Raw genomic sequence first — 12019 nt, 5'->3', positions numbered from 1 at the left:
ACTCTCATGGTTTTGTTTATCACGTAAAGAACTGGAAAAAAAAGAAGTTAAGGTTTTCTGTCCCCAATACCTTATGATACATTTAAGTTTCAGTTTTATCTGTTTGGCTTCCGTAGCTATTATAGTTATGAAAACTAATGACAAATTGTCTACTTAGGTTGGTGAAATGAAAATAGAGCTTGTTCAGTTACAGCCCAAATTGGAGGAAGCTAAAATTGAAAATGCACATATGATGCAGGTAAAGTATCCTGAATTTTTAAAAACTGATGTCAGAGGACAATTGAAATATGTAAAATCAGCCTTGAAAATAAGCCTTAATTATTTTGCCACTAGATCTTAGGGATGATACCCTTTTCAGTTGACTCATTGGGTTCCATGTGGTTTCTGTTGTTTTTGAAGAGAGATGGGGAGCCCATTACCAAATTAGGTCACGTGTATTTACATTTCTCCTTATTTTATCCTTCAAAATGATATGTCAGTTTCCCTAATCTTCAAATATTCTTTTCTCTCTAGGATAGAGAAAGCATTAGGATGTTTAAGGAAATGTCTTTATTTTTTTCTTTCTTTTCTTTAGATTATTGAGATAGAATCTGCACAAGTGGAAGCAAAAAGAAAGTTTGTGAAATTTGATGAAGAAATAGCCAGTGGAAAGGCTGAAGAAGCCCAAGCTCTTAAAAATGAGTGTGAAAGTGATCTAGCTGAGGCGATTCCAGCTTTGGAAGCAGCTCTGTCTGCACTGGATACACTAAAGGCAAGGGTTTGAATTAGCTTGTGTTTCATCAACAAAGTAAAACTGCATACAGATACTTGGTTAATTCGGTGTAGTTCACTTTCAGTGGGTGGTATTATATTGTTTTTGTCCAGTCAAATGAAACTTGACTCTTAACAATTCCTTTTTGCTATACTGTTATCTTATATTTTTGCTTTTCATATATTATTTATAATTTTCATTCAGGATATTCCAGTGGGAATGGAATAATCTCCAAGAGGCCACAGTGGTTCTGTACATGGACCAGGAGGCATATGTTAAATAGAATGTCGAGCTACCTTTCTGCAGCCTTCTGGACATGCATGTACAGCAGAACCTAAAGATCATTTCCAGTATAGATATGGGTCACACCTGTCTGCATTACACTATGTTGTGTATGACTCTACAGGGTCTTTAGGCAAAACCAGAATAACCTCACCAAACAGAGCAGAGAGACCAGCTTCTTTTGACTAGGGAGGCCCAGTGTAGTATGGAAGTTCAGGATATTCAGACCCCATTCTTTGCCTTTTTTCCTAATCAATGCCCTAACTCAGGGGTCCCCAACCCCCAGGCCGCAGACCGCTACTGGTTCGCAGCCTGTTAGGAATGTGGCCGCACAGCCGGAGGTGAGCGGCGGGCAAGCGAAGCTTCATCTGCCGCTCTGCATCACTCGCATTACCGCCTGAACCATGGCTTGCAGTATCGCCTGAACCATCCCCCGGCCACCCTCCAACCCCCATCCGTGCAAAAATTGTCTTCCACGAAACCGGTCCCTGGTGCCAGAAAGTTTAGGGACCGCTACAACTTTCACATAAGCTACCTGACAAGATGGTGAGCTCAACCTATCAGTAATTCAGCATCTTTCAGGATCAAACTCTATATCTGATTTTCAGTTATATCAGACTTGTAGTTGTAAGACTTAAGATTGTGTTAGGGCATTTATATTTAGAAACTGTCACTGTGCTGTGAACCAGGAATTTAACCAGAATTTTAATATTGAAATTCTGAGCTTATTATTTTCTTCATGTCTGCTCTCTGTCACATTTAAAAGCCACATTCTACCCAGTAGTCTTTCTTCATTCTCTCCTTAGATGTTTATCACAGGAGCCAATCATTTTGACAAAGTTTGTTTTTAATAGACACTCCATTCTAGACGACCATGAGCATGAATTTAGGTAACTTTTATCACTGTGTACCATGGACTTTCAGTACTGCATCCTCTGATACTCACAGGATTCTTGATGCCTTTAAACACCACCAGTTCAAGTTATCAGTATCAGGTTTCCCTTTCAGTTGTTTGTACCCTTCCTAGTATCAAATACTGTATTATATAAAAGAGTTAAGGTTCAGTTGCAGAGAAGAGAATTGACTATTGTGTTAGCAAAGATTCTTTAGGGAATTTTATAAATAAATTACAGAATTCTTGGAAGAGCTAAGTAAATAGATTCTAGGCCGAGCTGCCAGGAATGACTCACAAAGCTAAACTGAGACACTAATCTACCAGAGGAATGATCCCTCTGAGCTGGAAGCCTGCAGAGCCTTCTTACAGAGCCATATTGCCTCCACCATAATCCATATCAGCAAAACAGATGCCTCGTGCCCTGCAAGTCTCCTCACTTATTCATTCTGAATTCTAGTATCACTCAAGTGATCTGATGGTAGGACCTAATGACCTCCCACAACTCTAGCTGCATGGGAAACTAAGATAAATTTTTAGCTTTCCAGCAATTGCAAGGGAAGTCAGAAGGATACTGGAGTGGATAATAACTAACTGAATCAATTGTGTCTGTCATAACAATATATACCTTTTTAGAAAATAAGTTTGGAATTGGAACTTACCTCTTCTTTCATTTTTGGTGGGTAAAGCTAACATGTAAGCAAATATAGAATTAAGTCTTTATTTAACTTAGGATTATTAATGTGGATTCCATGTGTGGGCTTGGCATGTGACTATATAAAAATTTTGTGCATGTGTGCAAAAATATTTTCTCTGGAAGATTCTTAGCTGTCACCATATTCTCATAAGGACCTATGAACTCTGAAACACTTGGGAACCATTGGTTTACTGTACTTAAGTTCTCTTTTGTTAATTCTTTCATAACCATGCAAAGCAAAAAACAATTATAGTTTCAAATGAAAATTTATGCTTTTATTATTCTCCAACATTATTTTTGAAACTCTCATTATTTAAAAGTAGGCTATTCTGAAGATACCCTGTTTTCTTTTTATTTAGCCAGCTGACATTACAATTGTGAAGTCAATGAAGAATCCTCCATCTGGTGTTAAACTAGTTATGGCAGCTGTTTGTGTTATGAAAGATATAAAACCAGAAAAAATTTCAGATCCTTCAGGAACTGGAGGCAAGGTAATAACTAGACACAGATTTATATCATATTCATGAATGTACAGAACACTTTACAGCAACTATTATCAAATTAAATGTCAACAGTACCCAGTTCAGGGAAGACATATTGTTTTCCAGATTATATGTATCCTAGATAAAGCTAAGGCAGTATAGCATCAGAAAAATGTAGTTCCAGTTGTTTCCATCTCCTTTTCTGTCTATGCAGAATTCCCCACTGTCATGGGGTGGGGTTGAATGAACAGTGAGACACCTGTGCTTTTCCAGCTAAGAGTCTCAAGAACGTGATATGGTTATATAGGTGTTGTTTCTGAGCATTCAAAAAATTCTGCTATTAAGCAGTACAGTGACATTGTTAAAAGCATTTGCTCTGGAGCCAGAATGTCTATATTCAGAACTTCTGACCCTCCTAGCAATGTGACCCTGGGGACAACGCTTAACCTCTGTGGAACTCCGTAAAAAGAGGACTGTCATAGTACCTGCCTCACAAAGTTAATGCAAGGATTAGATTAGTTAATACATATAAAGCTCTTACGTATAAGGCCTTATAAGCAGTAAGCTGTTTATAATAATAAATATTACACATTTATTACTAAATGTTAGCTGTTGTTATTACAATTATTATTCAAAGGTATCTCCCTTAAAAAAGATGGTGTAACATCTATCCTAAACTAAATTTATAGACTTATTTTGTTTTTAGGTTTTTACAATACCTAGGTTTGAATTCCTGAATTGGAGAATTGGGATTTTTTTTTTTTTGGCCATTCTATCCTTTGTTGACATAATAAAGATAAAGAAAATAAATAGGCTCTTACCTTAACAAGTTATTCTCACTTACGCACACATAGATAGACATACACACACACACATACACCCCATCAGGCTTCTGAAATTAATAAAAAGAATGTGCAGCTACTTATTTAACACCTTTTATTAGCACAAGTACCATGTGCTTTATCTTATAACTGACAGAGCTGTGTATAATCTTGGTCTTTCTGCTTTCTCTTCTTTATTCCACTTGGGAAGTCTAGGTAGGTGAGGAGATTTTCTATAAGAAAAATATTTGCTACCTGTTTTAGTCCATTTGGGCTACTGTAACAAATTACCACAGATTGGGGTGGCTTATAAACAACAAAAATTTATTTCTCACACTTCTGGAGGCTGGGAAGTCCAAAATCAAGACTACAGTAGATTCAGTGTCTGTTGAGGGTTCACTTCCTGGTTTATAGACTACCATCTCTTTGTTGTGTCCTCACATAGTGGAAGGGTGAGGGACCTCTCTGAGGTCTATTTCTCAGACCAAAGACCACCTCCCAAAGACCCCACCTCAAAATACTATTACATTGGGGAGTAGGCTTCAGCATACGAATTTGGGGAAAGGACACAAACTTTCAGTCTATGGCATTACCTTTCTGGTTTGAAAGTCAAGATTAATGGAAAATAAAAGTTGAAATTAAAAAAATATATTTTCTTATATGAAAATTGTGATGGTGTTTATACCAGCTGCTTTTCTTAAGTTTTCTAAAGAGAAATAATCATATCTTTTGCCTTTTAATGTTTAATTTTTAATAATAAATTCAATATATAAGTTCATATACATATTTTAAATATTTGATATACTTAACATGTTCTCAGGGAGAGAAGTCTCTTTATTTCATTTCCAAGGAGATGTAGGTTTATATTTTGAAAGTACAGTGTATAGTTTCTCTGGATTAATATATCTTAAACCTCAAGAAGAAAAGTTTTATATCAAGCATATTTAATTGCACATCTAATAAGTTTCCATAAATTTTATTTATAGATATTAGATTACTGGGGACCTAGCAAAAAACTTCTGGGAGATATGAATTTCCTAAGAGATTTGAGAGAATATGACAAGGACAACATTCCGGTGAGTTTCATTGGATTTTTTCTACAAATGTAATTTTGCCAAGATGTATAAAATCTTTAACATTGGGCTTCCCTGGTGGCGCAGTGGTTGAGAATCTGCCTGCCAATGCAGGGGACACGGGTTCGAGCCCTGGTCTGGGAAGATCCCACATGCCACGGAGCAACTAGGCCCGTGAGCCACAACTACTGAGCCCGCGCGTCTGGAGCTTGTGCTCCTCAACAAGAGAGGCCACGACAGTGAGAGGCCCGCGCACCGCGATGAAGAGTGGCCCCCACTTGCCACAACTTGAGAAAGCCCACGCACAGAAACGAAGACCCAACACAGCCAAAAATAAATAAATAAATAATTAATTAATAATTTAAAAAAAAATCTTTAACATTTTGCAATATTATATAAAATGTAAGAAGATAGTCTGTCTTTAGAATTAAGATAATAAATAAATGAATATTATATTTATTAATGACTATATTATGAATTCTCATAATACATAAAACCTCTCCTCTTTCAGACCATTAAAAGTCATTGAATAAATTACTGTTTTAGTGTATTATTGATATGAAAGAGTTCTCCAAGTGTCTTATAATAGCTTATTTCTTAATAAATTGGATATACAAATTTGTGAGGTAAAAAAGTATAGTTGTTTTTCATCCAAACTTCTATTTATTTATGTTTAATTGTTCTTTTTCCTTGTTTCCATATGTTTTCCCAAACTACAAAAGTCTTTTAATTTTTTTGGAAGAAATATCTTGTTTCACTATCTGTAATAAGTTTGCATATTTTGCTCACAAATATGACTGCTACAATTATGCTTATTTTAAAAATATCTCAAAGTACTCACTTTGGTTTTTAAAGGCAACGTAACTTTTTTATATACTTTTTTTTACTGTGTATGATTAATTTTTCATCTATGGTTGCATGATATATGTTGAAATTTTAAGAGCTAAATCTTTGTTTTATAGGTGACTGTTATGCAGAAGATTCGTGGTGAATACTTAACGAACCCTGAATTTGATCCCCCTAAGGTTGCTAAAGCTTCCTCTGCAGCTGAGGGTCTGTGTAAATGGATCATGGCTATGGAAGTGTATGACAGAGTTGCAAAGGTATTTTGAGGATCAGCGCATCCATTTTGTGTTGAAATATTCCCATAAATTAAAATCTATGCCGATATTTACTAGTTAAGAAGTTTCTAAAAGTGATACCACAAAGAATTTGTCCTGCTGCAGCATAATCATCAGACATTAACTGAGTATCTAGTAGATGAAGAGAATACTTATGTGTGACATAACCTGTTTGGGACTAGTGTAAGTGAGAGCAGGGATGATCATTGGAATTGGCCAGACTGACCTATAGCTACAGGGACCTGGGGCAAAAGAGAATTAAGTTTTATGAGGGGACAGCAGAAGCAAAGAAAAATCCAGAACACCAAGAACAAAGTGGCAGATTAAAATCTTGATGCAAAGGTCAGAAGTAAGAAATTCCAGTAGGGTTAAGAGGCGGAGCGTGGAATCAAGCCATGGCATGCAGTGATAGGGAGTCTTTTTTGGAGTACCCACTGAGGCCAAATTCCTGGGAGAGCAGAGAATGGTTAAGAGCATTTTGTAAATTTGACTAGCAAAGGACCAAGGAAACACTGGCCTTGCCCTCAGGAGCTTGCAGAATTCAACCAAGGGGAGCAGGAAATATAAATAAAAATACCCATAGAAATACATGATAGCATGTGTTTAGAACAACCTCAGATTATAGGATGAGTGATCAGACTGTAATGATTGAGAAGATATTCTTAATAAGGTGTATGTGCCTGTAGAGAGGTACAGACTGTGACCGTAAATTTCAGGGGAATAGACCTTTATACACCTGTTAAAGAAATAAAATTAATTTTTTTAAATACATTTACTTTATTTTTATTTATTTTTGGCTGTGTTGGGTCTTCATTGCTGCGCACAGGCTCTCTGTAGTTGCGGCGAGTGGGGGCTACTCTTCGTTGCGGTGCGCAGGCTTCTCACTGTGGTGGCTTCTCTTGTTGTGGCACGCAGCCTCAGTAGTTGTGGCTCATGGGCTCTAGAGTGCAGACTCAGCAGTTGTGGCGCACAGGCTTAGTTGCTCCGCGGCATGTGGGATCTTCCCGGACCAGGGCTTGAACCTGTGTCCCCTGCATTGGCAAGAGGATTCTTAACCACAGCGCCACCAGGGAAGCCCTAAAATTAATTTTAATGGATGTTCTTCCATTTGAACATCTTGTCCCTCCCCATAGTAATCTCAGCAGGTCGGCAAGCTCTCAACTCAGCTAATTTACACATGTGGAATCTTCTGGATCCTTTCTATAAAGCTGAGAATCTAAGGTATTCAGGTTCTTTTCTGACTTTCCACTCTACACCTCCACACTGCTATTTTAATTCTGATGCACCTGTCTCATGTTGTTATGGAGGGGTTGAAGGGAGATATCCAGCAAGGTCGTCTCCAAAGTCCAAAGTAGAAAATGGAGCTTCCTAATTCAATATCTGATCCTTTTTTTTTTGTCTGCGTTGGGTCTTGGTTGCTGTGTGCAGGCTTTCTCTAATTGTAGTGAGCGGGGGCTACTATTCGTTGCAGTGCACAGGCTTCTCATTGCAGTGGCTTCTCTTGTTGCGGGGCAGGGGCTCTAGGCACACAGGCTTCAGTAGTTGTGGCACGCAGGCTCGGTAGTTGTGGCTCCTGAGCTCTAGAGAGCAGACTCAGTAGTTGTGGCGCACGGGCTTAGTTGCTCTGTGGCATTTGGGATCTTCCCAGACCAGGGCTCGAACCTGTGTCCCCTGCATTGGCAGGAGGATTCTTAACCACTGCGCCACCAGGGAAGCCCCAATATCTGATTCTTTGCCTCACTCTTCCTCTTACCCTTCAGCTCATTCACGGCAATGTACCAGAAGACTTAGGTCTCCCTTCTTTCAAATGGACATATACTCTCTTTGGTCATCTTGTAAATTCCTTCTACTGGTGGCTTATAGTACACTCTGATCAAGTTGGCCAAACCCCATTCTTGATATATTGATACTAATGAGCATAATAAAATAAGAAATTTAGAAAATTCTTTTTCTCTCAACAAAGTGTCACTGTTCAAGATTTGTTGAGGAAAATTCAGTTTTGGTAGTGAAGCTGAACACCGAGACTTTATTTCTCTTTGTATTACTGCTACTGTCTTAATCCCCTCAAGGCAAATGTAAGCCTCAGCTGACTGGGAAGACATTGAGAATTTCCAAGCTGACTTGGAAATGCCAAAAAAAAAAAAAAGCACTTTCATGTATTTTTAAGCATTTGTAATTCCTGTTACATGTTTTTCTATTTCTTTTGCAGCAGTTGAATGGCAACTCCTCATTATTTTGAGATATTTTGCTATATATTATGCTATTCTTGCTACATATTATGACATTTTATTAGTCCAGAATAACTTGCCTATTTTATAGGTAACAGTTTGCTAGTCCAGAATGATTTTATATATTTTATAAGACATAGAAATATATTTTACTTTATCTGCATATAAAAATATGATGTAAGATTTAAGGCATTTAAAATTTATATAATTTATTGTTATAAGTGATAAATGTATTTATAATCATAAATAAACATTTAAAATTCGTAATATCTATAAAGGATTATGTTGATTGTCAGTTTTATATAGTACACATTATAGCTGCATATATTGTTCCCAAACAGGTAGTGGCTCCTAAGAAAGCCCGCTTAACAGAAGCTCAGAAGTCCTTAGCTGAGACAATGGAGCTTTTGAATCAGAAGAGAGCAGAACTAGCAGAAGTAGAACATCATCTGGAAAATTTACAAGCAACATTTCTTGAGAAAACTGAAGAAAAGGCTCGTTTAGAAGACCAGGTGGAACTCTGTGCTAAGAAACTTGAAAGAGCCTCAAAACTAATTGGAGGACTAGGTGGAGAAAAATCAAGGTCAGATTTCTACTCCTTTTAACAATATTTTAAAATGTTGGGCTTGAATATGTGACTTTCTTTGGGTATTTATTATGATTATTGATTTTTAAATGGCTGGTTGAGATTGTGGGACTTTCTATAAAGCACCTGGCTAAGCTTCTCCTAACAGAATATCAATGTCAAGGATGGTGTTTGCAACTTGCTTTCAAATGTTAAAAAAGAGAGAGAGAGAGAAAGAAACAAATAAAGCAAATGATAATTTTTAAGTGGTGAGTGTGTGGGTGATCATGGTGCAATTCTTTCCAATTTTATGTATGTTAAAATTTTTCATAATAAAATGTTTGGGAGGGAGTAGTGGATATATGGTTCATTTTGTTAAATTTATTTCGGATAACTGACTTGATATAACAAAGCCAGTTAGCTTTATTTTAATCTATTTATTTGTACTGGCCAGCCAACTATCATAGTTATTAACTATATTTGTTGAATGAATAGCATGATAAAGTTACATACTTTTGACAATACTTTGTAGTGTAGATTAGATGGTTTTGGCATGCACTTTTTATTGTAAAGGTTTCATTAAATGCAAAAAAATATCAACCTTAGCATTAGTATGTCAGCTGCTATACAACTTAAATGTAATTTTTGGTAATGAATTGCAAATGTTCCTATGTTTTTCAGGAACAAATAGCAGGGCCACTAGACCAAGTCATCCTGATTAAAATTATTAGACAAAATGCTGGTGTTTTTTTTTGTTTTTGTTTTGCTTATTCTGAAAGAACAAGTCCTGTAAGAAATGCCTAATATTCTAATAATCAAAGGTAGATTATCATTTGTATAACATAGATATATATTATAGCATGTTAGAGCTAGAAGGGACCCAACCTCCTTGCTTATAGATAAGCAAGTGCCCAACATTTCATGGCATTTTGTTATAGCGTTTGGACTAGAAGCCCCTAGCCCTTTCAATTACTATCTTAGATCATTCTCTATGGTGAGGCTATTTTGCCTTTGATTAATCTCCCAGATGGTCTCAAGCTGCAGATAACCTTCAGATAGTATATGAAAATTTGACTGGTGATGTCTTAGTATCAGCAGGAGTAATAGCCTACCTTGGTGCTTTCACTGCTGGCTTTCGACAAACATGTACAGAAGATTGGAGCATGTTGTGCAAGGTAATGGTTTTATATTTCATAAGTTTCTTTATATAGAACACTTAAAGTATGTGTTGGGGTATTTGGGGGGAAAAGATGATAATAAAAACAGAGAAAGGGAGAAATGACTGAAAATATGGGGTTTTTCTTTTTTTCTTCTTGTTTGATCAGTAAAATACTTCCATAGTCCAACTTTCCTTTCAGTTTTCTTTTTGTTCTTTAGAATTATTAAACAATATCTAATAACAAATCAGTATTTTAATGTTAACAATATTTCAATCAACAAGACAAAAGAAAACATCAAAAAAATTTGTTTATTTCTTACAGCAGAAAAAAATCCCATGTTCAGAGGAGTTCTCATTGAGTAAGACCCTGGGTGATCCAGTAAAAATTAGAGCTTGGAATATTGCTGGATTGCCTACAGATACTTTCTCCATAGACAATGGAGTGATTGTTAATAACTCCAGGCGTTGGTAAGGAACATAAAGTATTTATTTTTCAATTATTTTATTTTAAGGTTTTCAAACAGAGAGAAAAGTTGAAAGGATTTTAGAGTAAGTGCCTGTATAGCTACTACCTCCTAGATCCTGCAATTAACATTTTATTATTTTTATCTATCCCTCTATCCATCCATCAATTCATCCTTTTTTATGTATTTCAACATATGTTGCAGACATGGATCTACTTCCTTCCAAATACTTCAGCACGCATATCATTAACTAAAGTTCAATATTTGTTTTTTTTTCTTTTGAGGTAAAATTTACATACAATGAAATACACAAAACTTAAAACTATACCATTCAGTGAGTTCTAACAAAAGTATGCACTTGTGCAACCCAAACCTCTGTCAAGGTATAAAACATTCTCTTTTGTCCCTTCCCAGTAAATCCCCACCCTCATCCCATAGGAGATTATTATTCTGATTATTTTCCATCACAGGTTAGTTTTGCCTATTCTAGAACTTCATATAAATGGAATCATACTGTATGTAGTCTTTTGTATAAGGCTTTTTCCACACAGCATAATCTTACTAATTTTTGTGCTGAGTAGTATTCCATTACATGACTATATAACTATGCATTTTCCTGTTGATGGACACTTGGGCCATTTGCAGGTTTTGGCTATTCAATGTATTTATTTTAACTAGGTATTTCTACCCATTTTCATGATACTATAACAATAATTTATGCAATTTCATGTATATCTTTTTCAACACTATCATTGATAGTGTGATAACTATATGAGTTTTCCAAATGGTTTTTATTGTTATCCTTTTATTTATATCACTTTCAAAAACTTGGGAAATTACTCTCATCTGAGAAATAGTTTCTTATAAATGGTTATTTAGTCATGTTGTCATCTAATTTAAGTCTTTTCTTGGGATCTTATGTCAAATATACTATGATAGATACTATTGAGTTCTTATATTCATGAGGTACTTTGTAAGTGCCTTATATCCTCACAAATTCCTATGAGTTAGTTCTTATTATTCCATTTTACAGATGAGACGACTGAGGCCCAGAGTGATTTAGTAATTTGAAATTTAGTGAGATAACTGAGCTAATAAATGGTGGAGTATGAATTTGAACCCAGGCAATTTAACTTCCAAATCCTTGTTCTTATTTCTTATGTTAAGTGAAATGTGGAATAGGGTATCACATTTGCTACCTTTATAACTGTAATGGAAATTTCAGTCTTCTTTTGGGATATAAGATACATTAAAGATACAAGGAAATCTTACATTCTAAAAGTTCGAGGTATTGTTTGTTATATTCTTTGGAAACCTTACTAGATACTTCAAGACGTCTAAGTCTCCTTTATATTGATAGTATCGTTTTACTGAAATATTGATGTATGTGTTTTGAGTGCTTATCCACTCAAAATTTTACTTGAGAGTGAACATCCTTAGGTTGAAACTTCTAGGCAATTAGTAAAATTTATTACAATCGGAGG

The 12019-nt window shown here is 35.8% G+C and overlaps 1 protein-coding gene across 1 annotated transcript in view; it reads left to right on the top strand.

The window, feature by feature from the left end:
• The window catches only part of DNAH12 (dynein axonemal heavy chain 12), a 238341-nt gene that overhangs the window by 171699 nt on the left and 54623 nt on the right, over positions 1–12019 (top strand). The window contains exons 48-55 of the mRNA XM_059939970.1: positions 158–238; positions 575–751; positions 2982–3113; positions 4912–5001; positions 5961–6101; positions 8689–8930; positions 9940–10087; positions 10394–10539. Coding sequence (XP_059795953.1) covers positions 158–238; positions 575–751; positions 2982–3113; positions 4912–5001; positions 5961–6101; positions 8689–8930; positions 9940–10087; positions 10394–10539 — 1157 coding nt within the window. The remainder of the gene's footprint in view (positions 1–157; positions 239–574; positions 752–2981; positions 3114–4911; positions 5002–5960; positions 6102–8688; positions 8931–9939; positions 10088–10393; positions 10540–12019) is intronic.

This window comes from Balaenoptera ricei, chromosome 11 (assembly GCF_028023285.1).
Source record: "Balaenoptera ricei isolate mBalRic1 chromosome 11, mBalRic1.hap2, whole genome shotgun sequence".
NCBI classification, from domain to species: Eukaryota; Metazoa; Chordata; class Mammalia; order Artiodactyla; family Balaenopteridae; genus Balaenoptera; species Balaenoptera ricei.
Note: the sequence above shows the minus strand (reverse complement) of the source record. Positions and strands in the feature narration are given on the sequence as shown.